At 42.0% G+C, this 22,218-nt stretch overlaps 1 protein-coding gene across 1 annotated transcript; it reads left to right on the forward strand.

Annotated features, from left to right (window-relative positions):
- The first annotated feature begins 7,691 nt into the window (after nt 1–7,691).
- LOC124046433 (thrombospondin-1-like) lies at nt 7,692–20,136 on the forward strand. Its single transcript, XM_046366789.1, has 22 exons — nt 7,692–7,889; nt 7,995–8,075; nt 8,214–8,773; nt 9,066–9,141; nt 9,321–9,413; nt 9,527–9,636; nt 9,960–10,085; nt 10,707–10,803; nt 13,926–14,099; nt 14,205–14,381; nt 14,475–14,648; nt 14,753–15,033; nt 15,134–15,352; nt 15,445–15,552; nt 15,949–16,108; nt 16,227–16,345; nt 16,822–17,056; nt 17,212–17,439; nt 17,564–17,835; nt 17,950–18,047; nt 18,155–18,294; nt 18,399–20,136. Exons 2-22 carry the CDS (start codon nt 8,012–8,014, stop codon nt 18,404–18,406), a joined length of 3,519 nt encoding a protein of 1,172 aa, XP_046222745.1. The 5' UTR covers nt 7,692–7,889; nt 7,995–8,011; the 3' UTR covers nt 18,407–20,136.
- The last annotated feature ends 2,082 nt before the right edge of the window (nt 20,137–22,218 follow it).

Raw genomic sequence — 22,218 nt, forward strand, 5'->3', positions numbered from 1 at the left:
AAATCAGTGTTGGCTAGTGGGAAAGTCAGGCTATACTGGTGTTCTGTACAGTGACAGGGCTGTCTGTTTGTGTGTGCATATTTGTTCACTGTGTGCAACACTCTACTAATGCACTCTTATCAACCACTCAATTATTATTCATGAACAGCTATGACCAGTTCCTCAGATTACATTCATGCCATATTATTAAACTACGATAGTTTGGCAATACTCTAAGGTACGGTACCCTGTCAATAAGATTTTAAATGATATAATATTGGTGGTACAGATGTGTTCACGTACCGAAAAAGCAAACAAATACAATAAGATAATCCCTACAGCTGCTTGGTCTTTCTCTAATAGAACTGAATGAACTGATGAAACAGTAGTTTGTACAATATCCACTGGATAGCAATGGAACAGGACAAATTCCCCCAAAAAACATGATGTATGATTATAGTGAAAATAATTTTGCTTTGTACAAGTAATGATTACATGTTTACCTGTTTTTTTTTTTGGAACAACTTAATTCCATATTCTGTAGTAACAACGATCATGGTATGTTCTTGTGTTTTTGCTATTACCCAAAAATGCCATTTTCACTAAGCTTGAAAGGACAATATCAGAACAATATCATGAGGCATCATATGAGTTACCTTTCCAATCATTTTTTTCCTTCTAAACCTCATCAGTGTCAGTATGGGATTCTCAGAATCATTCTGTTCCACAGGTGCCAGTCAGTCAACTGCAGCTTATCAACCACTGGCGAGAGTCTGAAGTAGTGAAATACAGATGGCATGTCCATGGCACTCAGACAATGTCATCGTTATCTACACGTGTGGTCGCCAGGAGGACTTCTAATGTAATGATGTGATGATACATCCTGTTGCTCTGCACATCGTAATGCTTTACGGTTCATTTACAAACGGCACACTGTGTTTCAGGGTGACTTTCAAAATACTTTTTTACATTCCTGAATGTAATGGACTGAGAGTTGAGGGGCTTTATTCCTCCATACATGTAGTACAGCACATGGCAAAACGAAGTGGCCTGAAAGGCAGCTGATCGTCCATTAACACCAACTCTGAGCCAATTAGCTAGAATGTTCTGGGCTTGCATCTTTGGCGCACAGGGAGCACTGCGGATGACTTGGCGTCTGTCTATAAACAATGAATGAAGACAAGGCCTTTGAGAGAAGTGCATCCAACATATTCACACTATGACCTCACTTCCAGGAATCGGACAGAGTCACTGCAACCAATGAATCATCTGCTTCCAAGCATGGATCCAGGAGGACTCCAAAGTTAACAATGCAAACCATGCTAACACACTGCATTGGAAGTGCTTTCGCTAAGTTACCTCCAAACATGTTGCCTATACTTGTATACATACTTTATACAAGTATAGTGCACATGGATACGCAATGACAACCTATATCCAGATCCGAACATGCTGTTTGCCAGGCTCTAAGGTAGTTTTATGGTGAAAAGATTGAATAGGCCATCATGACGTTATTTCATAGTACTTCATTTAGTTCAAGACGTGCTAGGCAGTTCCAACGCCATGGTAAAAGCCATACTTCCCTTGTTAGCATTTAGGGATGAAGTGTGGATTACCATCAATGATTTACGATGGCCGGCAGTTCAAGTTCATTTCAGGACATTGGCATGTTCTAGAGAACAAACAGTAGAACAAGAAAAACCTTTCGGCAAAGTCTGGCAACAAACTCCTTCATGTTCACTCGTAAAATATGGTTTGGTTCTTAGACTTCCATAGAAGAATCTGGCTGTTTGATGGAAAGGGGGCTAGAGACTTTTTTTGCGTAAAACCTTAATGTAATCTCTCCAGCTAGAGCCATGTCAGTTGTCCCCCTGTAATTCTTCATTGTGGTCATCTGATGATGGTAACGTGCCATTCAAGGTTGATTGATCCTCCTGTACATGATCTGCTTTGTGCTCTCACAAATGTAAGCACTGGCATTGCTGTCTTTTATTGATTTTTCAGGAGATAGTTTACTGAAGCATTTACTCAGTAGATAACATTTGAGCACTCATGCGATAGGCTACGCCATCAGAGAGACCCCAAATGTGCCTTAAGCTGAAATGTTAGCCAAAACAAATACATGCACTCCTTCACGGCAGACCTCTTTCCGTAAGGACTTGCTGCAGGACTTGCTGTTGCTGCAGTAAAAACGCATGGCTGCAGGGCACGAAGTGGGAAAGTGTCCAGTCTGGTGGTGGTGGTGAGTGCTAATGTATGTTTACTGTCTCATCATGAGTGTTTGTAGATTCCAGAGCTCAAGGAACAGGGATGAATCTGCTAGTGTGCTAACGCTAGCCTGCTGGATCACGCAAAGTCTAATAGACCAATGACAGTTTATGGGGTCAAAGAGGTGGGAGTCCTGCAGCTGCAATATCTTATCACTCATCTGTATGTGGTCAGTATATGGGTAGTTAAGAGTGAAACATGCAGTACCAGACAAAAGTTTTAACACATTCAAGTATTTTTATTTATTTTCACTATTTTCTACATTGTAGAATAATAGTGAAGACATCAGCACAATTAAATAACACATATAGAATCATGTAGTAAGCCACCCTTTGCCTTGATGACAGCTTTGCACACTCTTGTCATTCTCTCAACCAGCTTGATGAGGAATGCTTTTCCAACAGAATTGAAGTAGGTCCCACATATGCTGAGCACTTGTTGGCTGCTTTTCCTTCACTCTGCGGTCCAACTCATCCCAAACCATCTCAATTGGGTTGAGGTTAGGTGATTTGTGGAGGCCAGGTCATCTGATGCAGCAGTCGCCTGCACTCTCGGCTGCAATATCGAACAATGAGTCTGCACACTACATTTTGTGACCCGAGTATGTGATAACACAGAACTCCCAAAAACATTTTTTTTTGCATGTATATCATAGTGTGGCCATCATTAAATGCATCAACATTATTTTCTCAAACTCTTTAGGGACTATTATGATGAGTCCAAATTTGGAGTGAATCTGACTTTTAGTCCATGAGAAGATTGTATATGATTATTTTAGCGCTACATAGTCAAACAAAAAATGAATTGTTCATAGTTTCCTTATTTTTTAAGATATCAATACCATATCAACTGAGCACGGTTCATCATGGTAATGTCTTTGATGACCCTAAAACGTTTCAAGTTGACATGCCATTGTGAAGTGGATTTACAAAGGATTGAAATGGACATGTAGATTTTCTGATTTATCATTAACTTAGCCACTTCTTAAAGGGGAATATAAAATAATTTTCCAATCTTTCAGCACCAGCCCAACATCAACATATGTGAAAATGCCATTTCTATGTTTTGTAGAAAAAAATATAGAGGAAGAAAAGTGTTTCCAATGACATCATTAATCAATTAGTAGACAATTAGTAGGCAATGCCTAATCAATGCCTAATCATATTTTGCAAAAATCACTCAATGCACACCGATGATGACATTGGAAACACATCTTCCATCTTTTTTATTACAAAACCTAGGGGGGTGCTGGAGATGATGAACATGAATTTGAACATTTTAGAAATTTCCCTTTAACCAATCCCTTAGTGAAGTTGATGTTATTTGGATCATGAAATGGTTCATGAGAAGCTTTCAAAGGTTTTCCAAAATGTCCAAGAAGGAGGAAAATCTATCTTGACGGACCTTATGGGTCATTGAGGTAAATTTGTTCAGCACGAGGAAAGACACATACATACAAAGTTTGAAGTCTAGATCAAATGGAGCGGCAGATTTGAGGGTTTAAAGTGAGACTACTTATAACAGCGCCCCCTATAGGCCAATTAGTGCCATTGTTTTTGACCAATTTACTTTTGGCAGCAAGTTTCTGTGTGCAATATGTTTTATTGTTGTTGTTACCAATCTATGCTTTAGTTATTTGACATGGTAACTGAAGCATAGATTGGTAACGTAAGAAATAGGTTTCACATTAACCGCTAATTAATATGTGGATTAAAACGAATGAACAATTTTGTAGGGGTTGACGCATTTTTAAACCTAAAAATCACTACAAGTTTTAAATGTCCTGCATTGCAGGAAGGTTATCCTGAAACAGGGTGATCAAATTAAGATCCTCCATCAATAAGTGATATTGCATAGGCGGTAAGGTGCTGTGAGTCCCCTGCTGTTTGTCCAGAGTGTTTCTATCACTGTCATTGTCTCCTCCTAATCTGTGCTCCTCATCCACATCTGGAGGGAAGTTACTATACCAAGAATTAGCTAACATTGATTTGGGCTAAAATGCATAATCTCCTGCCAAAAGTGAAATGTGGAACAAGTTTCAATCAGGAAGGGAGGAAACTGTCATTACAAAGCAGGGGTCTAGCGTCTGAGTTGACACCAAAACAGAGGAGACATATGCAGTGAAAGGGGCTTTAGAGATTTTAGGAATGACTCAGAGGCTACTGCACGTGATCTGTGGTTTTTGTACATAATGTCACCACCATGACCTAACTATGACCAAAAACAGCTTCTGGACATTATAACAGCCATTGGTAACTTCGATTTGGACCAACATTTGCAGGTCTGGATGGTTTGCTTACTCTGGACGAGGCCTTAACCCCGGGACTCGAAAGAGGAAGCGGCGGTAAAAGAGTGCAGGCGAGCCGGCATCCTGATGAAAATACCAAGGCGAGCAAATAGACTCCCTTTACACTCTGCTCTATTGGAGAACGTACAATCACTTTAGAACAAACTGGATGAGTTCTGTTCAAGACTATCCTATCAATGGGACCTGAAAAACATATCCTATGTTTCTCAGAGTCATGGGTGAACAAGGACATGGACATACATCTCGCTGTTTTTTTATGCATCGACCAGATGGCAGACTTGGGTAAGATGATGGGAGGAGGGGTGTGTCTCTTCATTAACAACAGCTGGTGCACAATCTCAAATTTTAAGGAAGTCGCTAGTATTTTCTCATCTGAGTTAGAATACCTTGATAAAAAAATGCAGACCATAGTATTTACCAAGAGAGTTTTCATTTATATTTTTCGTGGCTGTCTACTTACCATCACACACCGATGCTAGCACTAACACTGCACTCAATGAGCTGTATAGGGGCATAAGCAAACAAGAAAATGCACATTCAGAGGCTGCATTTCTCAAGGCTGGTGATTTTAATGCAGGAAAACTAAAATCTGTTTACCACATTTTTACCAGCTTGTCACCTGTGCATCTAGAGGTGACAAAACTCTAGGTCACCTTTATTCTACACCAATAAACACATACAAGGACCTCCCATCCCTCCCTTTGGCAAATCAGACCATTACTCTATCCTCCTGCGTCCTGCTTACAAGCAAAAACTAAAAAAGGAAGTACTAGTGACACGCTCAATAAGGAAGTGGTCTAATGAAGCGGATGCTAAACCACTACAAAGGGTGGTGAGTACATCCCAGTGCATCACTCTATACCAGGCGGTGTCAGAGGAGGGACAAAAAAATTGGCAAAGACCTCAGCCACCCAAGCCATAGACTGTTCGCTCTGCTACCACACGGAAAGTGCTACCAGTGCACCAAGTCTAGAACTAACATAACCCTGAACAGTTTCTATCCAAAAGCCATAAGACGGCTAATCAAGGCTGCTAAATAGCTAATCAAATGGCTACCCAGACTACCTGCACTGACCCTTTTTTTACTAACACTGACACCCCAACACACACATACACACACACTACATACACCCACACACACATAACATGCGCACACACCCACTCACATTTCCACACTCACCACATATGCTGCTGCTACTACTCCACATTCGATGCTGCCACAGCTCAGTCTATTATCTATCCTGTTGCCTAGTCACTTTACTCCTACCTACAATTCCCTCCATAATTATTGGGACAGTAATTTCTTCTTCTTTTGCCTCTATACTTCAAAAGTTTGGATTTCAAAGTTTACAATGACTGTGAGGTTCAAGTGCAGACTGTCAGCTTTCATTTGAGAGTATTTTAATCCATATCAGGTAAACCATTTAGAAATTACAGCACTTGTTGGACATAGTCCCCCCATTTTAGGGCAGCAGAAGTAATGGGACAAAGTCACTTGAAGTAGTAAAAAGTGTATTCATAGCACTGTCACGACTTCTGCCAAAGTCGGTTCCTCTTCTTGTTCGGGCGGTGTTTGGTGGTCGACGTCACTGGTCTTCTAGCCATCGCCGATCCATTTTTCATTTTCCATTTGTTTTGTCTTGTTTTCACACACACCTGGTTTTCATTTCATTCACTCATTATGTGTTGTGTATTTAACCCTCTGTTCCCCCCATGTCTTTGTATGGTATTGTTTGTTTGTAAGTGCGTGTGCGCATGTTGACTAGTGCGTGTCGGGTTTTGTACCCAAGTTGTTATTTTCTTGGGGCTGTTGGTTTTGGTATTAAACTGCTCCGGCTATTTACCATGTTCTGCTCTCCTGCGTCTGACTTCCCTGCCACCAGTTACGCACCCCTTACAAGCATGCAATGATTATATCAAACTTGTGACCCTATACATATTTGTTGGGTGCATTTCTGTTGGTTTTGGTTGTTTCAGAATATTTTGTGCCCAATAGAAATTCTTTGTAAATCATGTATTGTGTCATTTTTAACTCACTTTTATTGTAAGTAAGTATATAATATGTTTCTAAACACTACATGGATGTGGATGCTACCATGATTATGGATAATCCAGAATTAATCGTGAATAAGGATGAGTGAGAAAGTTACAAATGCACAAATATCATACCCACCCCAAAATGGTAAGCTCCCCTGTTATTGTAATTGTGAGAGGATAGCATGTCTTGTGGGTATGACATTTGTGTGTCTATACTTTCTAACTCGTCATTATTCAAGATAGGGTCACAAGCTTGATGTAGTCATTGCGTGCTATGAATATGGAACCAAATACTTTTGCTGCCCTAAAATAGGGGGAACTATTTTAAAAAGTCCAGTAATTTCTAAATGGTTCACCCGATGTGGTTGAAAATACCCTCAAATTAAAGCTGACAGTCTGCACTTTAACCTCATAGTCATTGTTTGATTTAAAGTCTTTTGGAGTATAGAGCCAAAAGGAGAAATAAGTCTTCACTGTCCACTGTCATGGAAAGAGCAGGTGTTCTTAATGTTTTGATACTCTGTGTATGTGTTAGTGAAAAGTCTGACCAACACAAAAGTGTAGCCTAAACTCACAACGGCTCTCGGTGGATGAACTGTGAATGGCAAGAAGAATAGGCCAGCAATACACATCCTCTCAAAAAGTAGACATAGGCCTATTCATATACATTGATATGATGTATTTTCCATTATAGCTTATTAAAGTAAATGTTCCTCCATTTCTATATAATTCCCGCCATAACATATGGCCTAACAACTTCACCCACGTTTTTTAAAGGGGATCTACATGGTTTATTATGATCCAGTTTATTTCAAATGTATTAAAAAGCGACAATGAAAATAAAGAGAGAAGCATATTTCACAAATAAGGTAGACTCCTTTTTTTTAAACAGGAAATGACGGGTTACCCCACTTGGCCCCTGTCCATCTATGAAATATTTATCCGCTGATGGAAATCGGCTCTGAAAGTATGTCTCGGATATTACGCTCAGCTTCTTGAGGTAATAAGCTCGTCCTCTTTTCCTTCTGTGCTCTGATTGGAGGAAGTGTTGTCTCAGGAATGTCACGAAACTATTTAAATAGCACTTATGTCCACAGTGTTAGTAGAATAGTCTGAGCATCGGAATAAAGACAGAACGAACTTGAGAGTTTTTAGCGAACATTAAGATTTCTAAGACTATTTAACACATGGAATAAATTGGAGAATTAAAGAAGAAATAACGGGACAAAGAAGCTCTGACAATCAAGGAGTTTCTTCAACTTATCCATCTGTGACTTATTTATTTTATTTTATACAGGTCGGTAAAGCTTTTTGTTACGTTTTTATAATTTGACTGTAATCTTTAGAAGCGTGTAAATGACAATACCTATTTAACTGTGTTTCTACCTTCTGGTTTAAACAGATTTCTGAGGTTTCAAGATGAAGCTGACAGGAGTCTTTCTCCTTTTGGTGCTTTGGAATTGTGAGGGCAGCAGGGTGGCAGGTGAGATTTTGTAAATGTTAATTAAATATAGAAATATTAAAATCAACAATGGAGTTATTCTGTTAAAAGGTCTGGCAATAGTTTACCTGTGAACTTAAAGTTGCCCATAGAGACTCACTACAGTTTCTCCCTTCACAGAGAGTAGAGATGATAACAGTGTATACGACCTATTCGAGCTTGTGAAAGTGAACAAACGGCACCAAGGTGTTACCTTGGTAAAAGGCGCAGATCCTTACAGCCCAGCCTATAAGATCCTGAACGCAGACCTGATCCCCCCGGTTCCCGAGATCTCCTTCAGGGACCTCATTGATTCGATACAAGCTGAGAGGGGATTCCTTCTCCTGGTCAACTTCAAGCAGTTCAAAAAAACCAGGGGCAGTCTTTTGACTGTGGAGAGGGATGACGGATCAGGACCGTTATTCGAAATCATTTCTAATGGCAAGGCGCAAACTCTGGATGTGGTATACTCCACCGGGAACAAGCAACAGGTAGTGTCCATAGAAGATGCGGATCTAGCGACTGGACACTGGAAGAATATCACGCTGTTCATTCAGGAGGATCGTGCCCAGCTGTTCGTCGGGTGTGAAGAGATCAATATATCAGAAATGGACGTACCCATTCAAAAGGTCCTGACGCATGAGGTTGCCGACATTGCCCGTCTGAGGATCGGAAAAGGAGCTGTGAAAGATAGATTTATGGTAAATATTAATTAATTTATGAGTTCATAAATACATTGCAAATAATGTTGTAATTGTATACAAATAAATGTTACAGTTATAGCCTAGTCTGAGTAAGTCTAACCTTGTCCTGAAGCTATTGCGAGCAGCGCAGCGTTTGGTTGGTGCTCGAGGATAGTCACACTCACAGACATGTAGCCTAATATTCGACATAAAACTTAAAATACGCCATTATGATCCTTTAGGAAATGTATTGAAAATATGTAAATGTGTGGATATGGAATAACTCCAAATGCAATGTGTACGTCTGCAGGGAGTGCTTCAGAACGTGCGCTTCGTTTTTGGAACCACTTTGGAGGCGATTTTGCGCAATAAGGGATGCCAAAGCTGTAAGTGTGAATTACAAAATCTAAACGTTCTTTTGCATTTAAATGTTGGAATTACTGTGTATGGTATATGTTATCCAATGCTTGTTAATTGTACAAATCTAAATGCATTCCATTAACAAATATAATTAATAGTAACTCTATTGCTATGATCATTAAAGCCAATGTCTGTTCTTCTCCAGCTGCAACTTTGACTGATGTCATGACACTGGACAACCCAGTAAATGGGTCCAGCCCAGCAATAAGGACTGATTACACTGGCCACAAAACCAAAGGTGAGACCAGACTTCACACTCCATGGACAAAGTCATTTGCTTAATACTGGTCTGTGTACAACTGTTAATGTGAAAGAGGTAGGTAACTAACGGATTCCTTTTCTCCTCTCCAGATATTCAGCAGGTCTGTGGTTTTTCCTGTGAGGATATCACCAGCATGTTCAAGGAGCTCAAGGGGCTTGGTGTGATTGTCAAGCAGCTGTCAAACGAGCTCAACAGAGTGGTAAGCATAGGAAGCAGCTTGGTCTGCACACTGTCCTCCTTTCTCCCTCCCTCTCTAGTCTATCTGTTCCCGGTTAAAACCTCTCCACTGCACAGCCACTTGTCCCTGGAATGGCATTCCCTGCCAGATCCCTAATGACTCCCATATGAGGACACAAATATGTTTGACTGTCATTTAATTTGTATTTACTTCAGTTCAATTAAGCTACGTCTTAATCACAATGTTGGTAGGTGATTCATTTCTACTGGAACCGTGGCTATGTAAAAGTTTCCATCCTCGTGTCTGAAACCATGCTCCTCTCTCTATCTCCCCTCTGTGTGCAGAATAAGGAGAGCACTCTGCTCATGAACCAGATGAACATCCACAGTGGGGTCTGTCTTCACAACGGCATTGTGCACAAGGACAAAGATGAGTGGACTGTGGACGACTGCACAGAGTGTACCTGCCAGGTCGGTGTCATCACACTTGTTGGAATGCAGTTATCCAGTAATCCGGCCAGTAGTAAGCTGTGTGAAAACCAGGCAGTAGCTCCTAAACCCCTTCTGTAATAAGGTGCTAATGGGCTCTTATGTTTATAGACTTAAGCAAAGCCCCTGTGTCCGTCTGCTATCCATCACCTCACCTCTAATAAGGTGTTAGAGAGAATGGAAATACAGCACTGTGTGTGTGTGTGGGGGGGGGGGGGGTCTGCCCCGTCAAACCTCTCTCTTTCCCACCTACTCTCTCACTAAGAGTTATCTATTTGGATAGGTATCAAGAATGTGTCTTTAATGAGGACATTTGCTCAGACCCTCTGTTCTGCCTTTCCACTGTCACTATCCTTCCCCCCAGCACCTTGCTTGCCTGAACCCAGTGCAGGTGCACAGAACTGGGGTGGTAGCATAGCGGTGAACCCCCTGCCCTAGCCAGAGACCATCCCAATGTTCCCAAATATAGCAATTAATCCTGGCAAAGCAGCAAGTACTTTTGCGTAATGCAAAGTTAATGATCCAGATTATTTTCCTTTGCTGTTGCCAAACAGTCTGCTCTGGAGACAAACCCATTACTAATCCCAGCAATCCTCTCTACAGAACTCTGCCACTGTGTGTCGCAAAATCTCTTGCCCCCTGATGCCCTGTGCCAATGCCACCGTGCCTGATGGAGAGTGCTGCCCACGTTGTGGAAACCGTGAGTATTATTCTTTGTAGTACTTTTTTGTGAGCTGGACTTTGAACTAGAAGTTTAACTTTAAAAAAAAATATATATATATATATATATATATATATATATTTATATATATATATATATATATACAGTACCAGTCAAAAGTTTGGACACACCTACTCATTCAAGGGTTTTTCGTTATGTTTACTATTTTCTACATTGTAGAATAATAAGTGAAGACAAAACTATGAAACTATGAAATAACAAATAACAAATATGGAATCATATAGTAACCAAAAAAGTGTTAAACAAATCCAAATATATTTTAGATTCTTCAAAGTAGCCACCCTTTGCCTTGATGACAGCTTTGCACACTCTTGGCATTCTCTCAAGCAGCTTCATGAGGAATGTTTTTCTAACAGTCTTGAAGGAGTTCCCACATATGCTGAGCCCTTGATGGCTGCTTTTCCTTCACTCTGCGGTCCATCTCATACCAAACCATCTCAATTGTGTTGAGGTCGGGTGATTGTAGAGGCCAGATCTGATGCAGCACAATACAACTCTCCTTGGCCAAATAGCCCTTACACAGCCTGGAGGTGTGTTTTGGGTCATTGTCCTGTTGAAAAGCAAATGATAGTGGGACTAAGTGCAAACCAGATGGGATGGCGTATTGCTGCAGTATGTTGTGGTAGCCATGCTGGTTAAGTGTGCCTTGAAGTATAAATAAATCATGACAGTGTCACCAGCAAATCACACCACCTCCTCCATGCTTCACGGTGGGAACCACACATGCAGAGATCATCCATTCACCTACTCTACGTTTCACAAAGACACAGCGATTGGAACCAAAAATCTCAAATTTGGACTCATCAGACCAAAGGACAAATTTCTACTGGTCTAATGTCCATTGCTCGTGTTTCTTGGCTTGAACTCTGTGAAGCATTTATTTGGGATGCAATTTCGGAGGCTGGTAACTCAATTGATCTTATCCTCTGCAGCAGAGGTAACTCTGGGTCTTCCTTTCCTGTGGCGGGCCTCATGAGAGTCAGTTTCATCATAGATCTTGATGGTTTTTGCGACTGCACTTGAAGAAACTTTCAAAGTTCTTGAAATTTTTCGGATTGACTGAGCTTCATTTCTTATTAAAGTAATGATGGACTGTCTTTTCTCTTTGCTTATTTGAGTTGTTCTTGACAGAATATGGACTTAATCTTTTACCAAATAGGGCTATCTTCTGCGTTCCAGGTTACTACCTCATGAAGCTGGTTGAGAGAATGCCAAGAGTGTGAAAAGCTGTTATCAGTGCAAAGGGTGGCTACTTTGAAGAATCTCAAATATTATTTAAATATACAGCTGAGGTCGGAAGTTTACATACATTTAGGCTGGAATCATTAAAACTCATTTTTCAACCACTCCACAAATGTCTTGTTAACAAACTATAGTTTTGGCAAGTCGTTTAGGACATCTACTGTGTGCATGATGCAAGTAAGCGTTCCAACAATTGTTTACGGACGGATGATTTCATGTATTATTCACTGTATCACAACTCCAGTGGGTCAGAAGTTTACATACACTAAGTTGACTGTGTCTTTAAACAGCTTGGAAAATTCCAGAAAATTATGTCATGGCTTTAGAAGCTTCTGATAGGCTAATTGACATCATTTGAGTGAATTGGAGGTGTACCTGTGGATGTATTTCAAGGCCTACCTGCAAACTCAGTGCCTCTTTGCCTGATATCATGGGAAAATCAAAAGAAATCAGCCAAGACCTCAGAAAAAAAATTGAAGACTTCCACAAATCTGGTTCATCCTTGGGAGCAATTTCCAAACGCCTGAAGGTACCACCTTCATCTGTACAAACAATAGTACGCAAGTACAAACACCATGGGACCATGCAGCTGTCATACCGCTCAGGAAGGAGACAGGTTCAATCCCAGAACAACAGCAAAGGACCTTGTGAAAGGACCTTGTGAAGATGCTGGAGGAAACAGGTACGAAAGTATCTATTTCCACAGTAAAACGAGTCCTATATCGACATAACGTGAAAGGCGGCTCAGGAAGGAAGAAGCCTCTGCTCCAAAACCGCCATAAAAATGCCAGACTACGGTTTGCAACTGCACATGGGGACAAAGATCGTACTTTTTGGAGAAATGTCTTTTGGTCTGATGAGACAAAAATAGAACGGTTTGGCCATAATGACTATCGTTATGTTTGGAGGAAAAAGGGGGAGGCGTGCAAGCCGAAGAACACCATCCCAACCGTGAAGCACGGTTCTGACCCACTGGGAATGCGATGAAAGAAATAAAAGCTGAAATAAATCATTCTCTGTACTATTATTCTGACATTTCACATTCTTAAAATAAAGTGTTGATCCTAACTGACCTAAAACAGGGAATCTTTACTTGGATTAAATGTCAGGAATTGTGAAAAACTGAGTTTAAATGTATTTGGCTAAGGTGTATGTAAACTTCAGACTTCAACTGCATATCCCCCCCAATTTCGTGATATTTAATTGCGATGCAATTACGATCTTGTCTCATCGCTGCAACTCCCCAACGGGCTCGGGACACGCGAAGTTCGAATCATGCATCCCCCGTAACATGACCCGCCTAACTGCACTTCTTAAAACCAGCCCCCTTAAATCGGAAGCCAGCTGCACCAATGTGTAGGAGGAAACACAGACGACTGGAGTCAGCCTGCAGGCGCCCGGCTCACTACAAGGAGTCACTAGAGTGTGATGAGCCAAGTAAAGCCCCCCGGCAAAACCCTCCCCTAACCCGGACGACGCTGTGCCAATTGTGTGCCACCCTATGGGACTCCCGGTCACAATATTACAGACCCTGGAATAAAACTTGGGTCTGTAGTGACGCCATGCAGTGCCTTAGACCGCTCCGCCACTTAGGAGGCCCTAGAAGTTTCACTTTTTTGACAACCTGCCTATGAGGTGTATTTTAACTTGCCAAATGTCTTCCATTTTACTTTTCATTAACTTTTCTCAGTCCTTCACATTCCCTGACCTTGGAATACCAAGTCTCAAATCTCCTGGGTTAAACTGATTCTAAACAGGCACTGTTCTTCACAAGTCCTTTGCCCCCCTGGCTGAGCTCTGCTGTGGTAATAGCTCTCCCATTATCTCTCTGCCCCCAGCGAGTGACTATGCTGAGGATGGCTGGTCCCCCTGGTCTGAATGGACCCATTGTTCTGTGTCTTGTGGACGGGGCATCCAGCAGCGAGGTCGCTCCTGCGACCGCATCAACAGCAACTGCGAAGGCACTTCTGTGCAGACCCGCGACTGCTACCCTCAGGAATGTGACAAGCGCTGTGAGTAAACCTACTATTTGTACTCTACAGTCTCTCTCAGTAACATCCTTCTCATATGTACTCTAATAGCACATTAATTAATAATTACATGTCTGTCCTCTACAGTTAAGCAGGATGGTGGCTGGAGCCACTGGTCTCCCTGGTCTTCCTGCTCTGTGACCTGTGGTGAGGGAGTCATCACCCGTATCCGCCTCTGCAACTCCCCCACTCCCCAGATGGGAGGCAGAGACTGTCAAGGACAGGGCCGAGAGACAGAGGTTTGCCAGGAATCACCTTGTCCAAGTAAGCAGAAGAGCAGCATCTAAACACATGCACATATATATCCATCTGTCTGGAGATACAGGTGTAACTCATCTCTCTCTCTCTTTCCTTTAGTTAACGGAGGCTGGGGACCCTGGTCTCTGTGGGACACCTGTTCTGTCACCTGTGGAGGTGGACTCCAGACTCGCCAGCGTCTCTGTAACAACCCTGCCCCCAAGTACAATGGGAAGGAATGTCAGGGTGACACCAAAACATCCCAATTGTGTGGCAAAGAGGACTGCCCTATTAGTAAGCATTTTTATCAATAGATTATGGTATTTGTTGTTTTTTACCTAACAGTTTACAAATCCAATATTGTTCAGTATTTAAAATCAATATCCTTCTGTTTACAGATGGCTGTCTGTCCAACCCGTGCTTTGCTGGAGCTAAGTGTACCAGCTTTGATGACGGTTCCTGGAAGTGTGGCTCATGCCCAGTGGGCTACACCGGAAACGGCATCAACTGCAAGGACATCGACGAGTGCAAGGAGGTCCCTGATGCATGCTTCACACTCAACACAGTCCACCGCTGTGAGAACACTGAGCCAGGCTACAACTGCCTTGCCTGCCCCCCTCGCTACTCAGGACCACAGCCCTTCGGGAGGGGAGTGGAGCAGGCCACAGCCAAGAAACAGGTGAGACAGCAAAATACAAGAATGAGAGGATTCATTTTTATTCTGATGCTAGGAGCTCAGAAGCACATCTTAACCCTACATATCCCTCCCTTCCCCCTAGGTGTGCACACCCCGTAACCCCTGCCAAGACGGCACGCATGATTGCAACAAGAATGCTAACTGTATCTACCTGGGTCAGTTCAGCGACACCATGTTCCGCTGTGAGTGCAAACCTGGTTACGCTGGCAATGGCCACATCTGTGGAGATGACACCGACCTGGATGGATGGCCCAACAAAGACCTCCTGTGTGTGGAGAACGCCACCTACCACTGCAAGAAAGTAGGAAGGACCCCACTACACACAGTCTATTCCTAGCTTCTCCACTGTGTTATTGTGGTTATGGCTCTCTAACCAACCCTTTTGTTTTGCAGGACAACTGTCCAAACCTTCCCAACTCTGGGCAGGAGGACCACGACAAAGATGGGCTTGGTGACGCTTGCGATCACGATGATGACAATGATGGGATCCCTGATGATAGGGTGAGACATCAAAACATCCTCTCTCTCTCAGGACTTTGGTATCCACAGAGAAACTAAACATAGTAATCAGTAGGCATTTCTCTTCTAGGCTAGAGAAAGTAGAGGAGTCATGGAGAAATATGAGAAATAATATAATTTTGGGCTTGTGGCCAAAAGTGCAAAACAGCATGGCCTTATGCCCATAATTCATAGTGTGCATACTGTAAATAGGCCAGGGAGAAATTATGTGGTAAGAAAACACTAGCTTTCTCAGAGTGAAATATCAGATTCCAGCACAATCACTCACACACTAGCGAGCTGTAAAGTCAGAGTTTTACCATTTCCAATACAATAGCCTCTCTAATACTGTATTTCCAATGTACTAATGGTATTCGTTATCAAACATTTTAATAATAGGACAACTGCCCAATGGTCTACAACCCCGCTCAGTATGATGTGGACACAGATGACGTTGGTGATCGCTGTGATAACTGTGTGCATGAGAGCAACCCTGACCAAGTCGACACAGACAACAACGGAGAGGGAGATGCCTGTGCTATTGACATTGACGGTGATGGTAAGACATCATCATTACTCCAGCACCAGAAAATTACATTTCTCAGTGCTGTCAGTCATTGTCAAAGTCCTTATTAAAAGGTATCATAGACCAATGTAAGTGTGTGTTCACTTCACAGGTATTCTAAATGAGAGGGACAACTGCCCCTATGTCTACAATGTGGACCAGAGAGACACTGACGGGGATGGAGTGGGAGACCACTGCGACAACTGCCCTCTTGAGCACAACCCAGACCAGGTAACTGCAGCTTTCATCTTCTAATACATAAGAACCCAATCCTATCAAATATCTTCCCTAGAGGGATGTAGAACTTTCATAGGCCCCCCTGCCTTTTAGAACAGTAGCCACATATTGCATCAGTGGCGAGTTTTAATGAAAGACAGGAATGAGAAAGCTATGAGAAGAATTTGTACAATGCTCCTCCTCCCCTTATTCATTCCCCCTTTTTGAAGCGATATGAATGTGTGTGTGTGTGTAGTCTTGCCAAGGTGAAAGGACACAGGATTTTTGTTTGAAGAGGCCTTGCTAAAATACCTGAAGACAATGGGGTACATTTAAGATGAGGGAAATAATAGTGTTTCTCATGTTAAGGGAGACAAGTGGTGAAATACATTCATCATGTCTGAGTGTATTGAAGTAGAGAGAATTTTCTCTTATACAAGTGTGTAAGAATGTGCTTTTGTGAAGACTAAATGAATTGTGTTGTCCTCCAGATTGACTCTGACTCAGATCGTGTGGGAGACAAGTGCGACAACAACCAGGACATTGATGAGGACGGTCATCAGAACAACATGGACAACTGTCCCTATATCCCCAACGCCAACCAGGCCGACCACGACAAAGATGGCAAGGGTGACGCCTGCGACCACGATGACGACAACGACGGTATCCCTGACGACAAGGACAACTGCAGGCTGGCCTTTAACCCTGACCAGCTGGACTCTGATGGTGAGTCACTCTCCAGTAGCTCTATTCAACTGACCTACATCTAGAAAGATACAGTACTCGCTACAGAAGTGCAGTGTCACAGAGATTAACATAGGGTCAGCCTGTTGTCTCCATGCCGGAGTGTCTAAGTGTTTTTCTCTGCCTCCTCCTCTCAGGTGATGGTCGTGGAGATGTTTGCAAAGATGACTTTGACCAAGATAACATACTTGATATCTACGATGTGTGCCCTGAGAACTTTGCCATCAGCGAGACGGACTTCCGCAGGTTCCAGATGGTACCACTGGACCCCAAGGGCACCTCCCAGATCGACCCCAATTGGGTGGTCCGCCACCAGGGCAAAGAGCTGGTGCAGACTGTCAACTGTGACCCTGGCATCGCTGTTGGTATGTACTGCACCAATAATATAACACCTTTGGAACTAAGGAAAACAACTACAAAAATAACTACCATTTGTAGATCATGGGTCCATTGAGAAAAGTCCTAACCATCGCTCTTTGTTGTCTATAGGGTTCGATGAGTTTAACGCAGTGGACTTCAGTGGAACGTTCTTCATTAACACAGACAGGGATGATGACTACGCTGGCTTTGTGTTTGGCTACCAGTCCAGCTCCAGGTTCTATGTGGTGATGTGGAAGCAGATCACACAGACCTACTGGTCCCACACCCCGACCAGAGCTCAGGGCTACTCTGGAGTGTCCATCAAAGTAGTCAACTCCACCACAGGACCTGGGGAGCATCTGAGGAACGCCCTTTGGCACACCGGTGACACTGCTGGACAGGTACACTTAGCATGCCCTCCACATTGAGAGCACTGGCCATATCTAAAAGCAGTGAGAGAGAAAACCACTGGGTAAGAAACATTTCTCATGTATTTTTGTTATTCATCCTCTTAGGTACGTACTCTGTGGCACGACCCCAAGAACATTGGCTGGAAAGACTACACTGCTTACAGATGGCACCTGGTCCACAGGCCCAAGTCTGGACTCATCAGGTGAGCTCAGATTACCTTTAGCTCTGAATGTCCTCCGCCTTTACCAAGGCCACACAAACTCCTGCTTTCATGAGCTACTGATCTCATGTCATCTTCCCTCCTTTTAGAGTTGTGATGTATGAAGGCAAGAGAATCATGGCGGATTCTGGAAATATCTACGACAAGACTTATGCTGGTGGAAGACTAGGCATGTATGTCTTCTCTCAGGAGATGACATACTTCTCAGACCTCAAATACGAATGCAGAGGTAAGATGCTTTTTTATTCATGTTTTGGCAAACAAAAAACATACTTTGAGTCTGAATTTTTACAGGGATTTAACAGATTTTTTTCCCTTCTCCTTTTCCTCCAGATTCTTAAATTAGACCAGAGAGAATCTCTTCGAAGAATGTATCTACCTGCTCAAATATACATGTAACGTATGACCTGGGACCATATCTTTATTACTCTTTCCTTTGCGACGCGCACATTAGTGTAATGGAGAGCGAGTGTGCAGCATTGAGGCAGACCGACCTCAGGACATAGGCCAACTGACTGCCCTGTGATGACTAGACCCCTGCACTAACAGCAGGTTGAGCATAACTTTGCTCAGGGAAGTAATCGGTCTCTCTCCGTCTCTGAAGTTTCTGTTTCTCTAGCTGTACTCAGACAGATATCTCTGCACATCTCAACTAGTTGGTATCCCCTCTCTGGATGGAGGTCCAAAGGGAAGAGTATTTTCTTTATTTTTGAGCATTACTTCAGATCTGCTGTGGACCCAAAAGGACTTGAGTTGTTTCCAAATGAAGAAAGCAGTAGATGTTTTACAGGTGGGCCAGAGGTACCTGTTGAAGGAACTGTGGAGGCACCATGGACAGTATGGATTGACTGTTACCATCAAAGAGAGTGAATGCTACCCATGAAGAGCTTTGTGATAAAGGCACCTAAGCCAATTGTAGTCAATGCATTAACAATTTCAAAAATTCTAGATAACTTTAAATTCCCCCTAAATTCCCACTAGTCTAGAAATAGTTCTATTTGGTAACTAATTGGCTTTTAGTAGACACTTGAAGTTCAGCTCAGTATGAAGTAAGTCCTCAGGGTTTGACCAGGCTTGCCAAGTGGTTTTTCAGGAAATAACTCTAGATGATACATGGAAGGAGCATAGAACCAGGACTTGCACCAAAAGCCAATATAGACTACTAGCGAACAACAACAACACAAATTGCTATTTCGCCAGAATTCCAGGAATATATTTTTTGTTTTCTCTCATCTTAGTATAGACATAAGTGGAGGGACAAAAACCACATGGGTCAGTCTAACCTGCCTTCAAAGGACTATGGTTACTAAGGTTGTATATAACTTATGACATATTTTGTTTGTTACCATTTGAGAGTATTGACACATGATCCTAGAGTTAGGATATCTCTTGTCTTTTTTCATCTCTGTGTCTTGTTTTCATAGAAACCTGTTCTAAATAATTGAAATCTTTCAACCGGGATAAATCCCTCTAAAAAGTCCTCTTACAACAGTGTTCAGTACTATCAGTATTATCCCTCATTCCAACCTTCCAAAATAGACGAATTAGGTGTCATTTAAATCTCATTGTTCTTTTGCACAGTATGTCTGACTTGTGTGCTTGAGAATGTGTGTACATTTCTGATGGTAAAAACAAAGGAAAACCTTTATGTACAAATATTACCTCATTATTTTTTTTTTATTGAAACCAACAAAACATGATAGTACCTTTTTAGCAGCAGAATTTGGTTGGCTTTTTTTGTGTATGCTGACCTGTGCATTTGTAATGGATAAATTATTGTTAGGATTGCCTGTTCTGTGTTAAGAGGTTATTTCACATGTGTAGATAAATGCTATTTAAATAATTTATCAAGAAACGTGACCTGTGTTTCTGTTTGTATAAACTTGTTTGCACACTGACATGAGGATGTCTTTGAATATTGTTTTGTTTTGTATATTTTCTTTCTTTTTTTACTGTTAGTGATGCTTGTCTATAAACATTTTTACCATAGTTTTACTCCCCAAATGTTGTTTCTACTTTTGTCAGTTATTTTGTAATCTCAACCAAACAATAAATACACAAGGGGAAAAAATGTTTGTTTGAGTGTCCTTTGCTTGCTTGTGGATACAGTATATTCTCAGTTTTAATAACTACAGTATTACAAAACATTACAGGGATAGATGCCATATTCTGTCAACTGCTGGAATCTATTACATGATTCCTGGGAGCCCTCTGAGAAAGGGAGTATCCTTGAGAGTCAATAGCACGATCATTTAAGATGAACTATGGCCCAGTTTTAGAACATTAACCACATTCAACGATCACAGGAGCAATGTTCCCTTTAAGATGCACATGGGCGCACAGCTCCCCTAGGAACACCACACAGAAGAAATATGAGCCCCTGCAGAGAAGCAAGAGATCAAACTTCACTCAACTTGACAGTTTTCGCCTTTAGTTAACACTTTCAACGTTTCGCTGTACTGTGGGAATTGTGATCGAATCAACACAATTATTAGCCACTTTCAATGTAATATACTGAAACAAAACGAACTATGCAAGATTTAGTATGCAAAACTAACTGTGCAAGATTTAGTATGCAAAACTAACTGTGCAAGATTTAGTATGCAAAACTAACTGTGCAAGATTTAGTATGCAAAACTAACTGTGCAAGATTTAGTATGCAAAACTAACTGTGCAAGATTTAGTATGCAAAACTAACTGTGCAAGAGCTTTTCTTGTAGGCACATCGCATTGGACTAATATTTTATTGCATGGACAAGCAGTACTCTACACAGACCAGTGCACAATTACCAATCAGAGCTGAAGTAGGCCTATATGCAAATATAGGCCTACTTACACGAATGGTCCCCATTATGAGAGAGATTGCAGAGAGGGAGAAAGAGAGACACAGCTGCATGCGAGCTCTCACATTTTTCAACATGTTTTTGACATGTAGAGATACTCTGAATGATCAGATATGAAAAGCCAACTGACATTTACTCCTGAAGTGCTGACCTGTTGCACCCTCGACAGCCACTGTCATTATTATTATTTGACCCTGCTGGTAATCTATGAACATTTGAACATCTTGGGCATGTTCTGTTATAATCTCCACCCGGCACAGCCAGAAGAGGACTGGCCACCCCTCATAGCCTGGTTCCTCTCTAGGTTTCTTCCTAGGTTCTGGCCTTTCTAGGGAGTTTTTCCTAGCCACCATGCTTCTCCACCTGCATTGCTTGCTTTTTGGGGTTTTAGGATTGGTTTCTGTACAACACTCTGTGACATCAGCTGATGTAAGAAGGGCTTTATAAATACATTTGATTGATTGAAATTTGAGTTTTTACAAAAGGATAGATTTGGAGTCAGCAAGGACATATGCAGGATGCTACCCTCCACAGCATTGCCTTCGCTCCAGATAAAAACTACAACCTAATTTTGGCCAAAATTAAACAGATAGATTACTGTAACCAAGGTTACCTGCTTCCAAGCAATATGGAGGGTGCTCAAGCAAACAAACAGCAGAGACCTGAGGACACCATTCAACCTGGAACTGAGTGATTAGTGTTTGGTCTGATGCTATTTTGAAAGAAAAGAAGAAAAAATACAACTAAATAAATAAAGTACATTACAATGATAGATTTTATTTTACGGGGACTGAATGCTGAGTTAAGGCTGCCAGGCTTGCTAGGACAGACCAGATACAACTTCAATTAGCGCTGAGGTTTGAAGTGAAAGGTGTCGAGGCCTTTGGGCCCAACAAGCTGCAGGAGTCTTTGAAGCCTCCTCCTGTTGTTCAGAGACCATCCACTGGAATTTTCCACAAGAAATCTGCCTTCAGAAATAAAAGCTTCTCCCAAGTGGGTGTGGGTGTAACACCTAGTCCCGTTGCCTGCTGCATTGTTGCTTGGATTCCACCTGGCGATCTGTTCACCATCTGCCCTGTCTCCCCCTTTCTGGTACAAGTACCCCCACCACACTCCCCCCTCAATCCCGAGCTTTCGCTCACTTCCAGCACACACACACTTTTTTGGTGAGTGACACTGAACTTACAATGGCTAGCCTCAAGTTGTTTATATATATATATATATATTATTTTCTTGCGCATTTTGCTATTTGCCTCATGACTCTTGCATAGTTTGTTGACTACTGGTTTTAAGCATTAAACTTTCAAATA

Source organism: Oncorhynchus gorbuscha, linkage group LG10, assembly GCF_021184085.1.
Source record: "Oncorhynchus gorbuscha isolate QuinsamMale2020 ecotype Even-year linkage group LG10, OgorEven_v1.0, whole genome shotgun sequence".
NCBI lineage: Eukaryota > Metazoa > Chordata > Actinopteri > Salmoniformes > Salmonidae > Oncorhynchus > Oncorhynchus gorbuscha.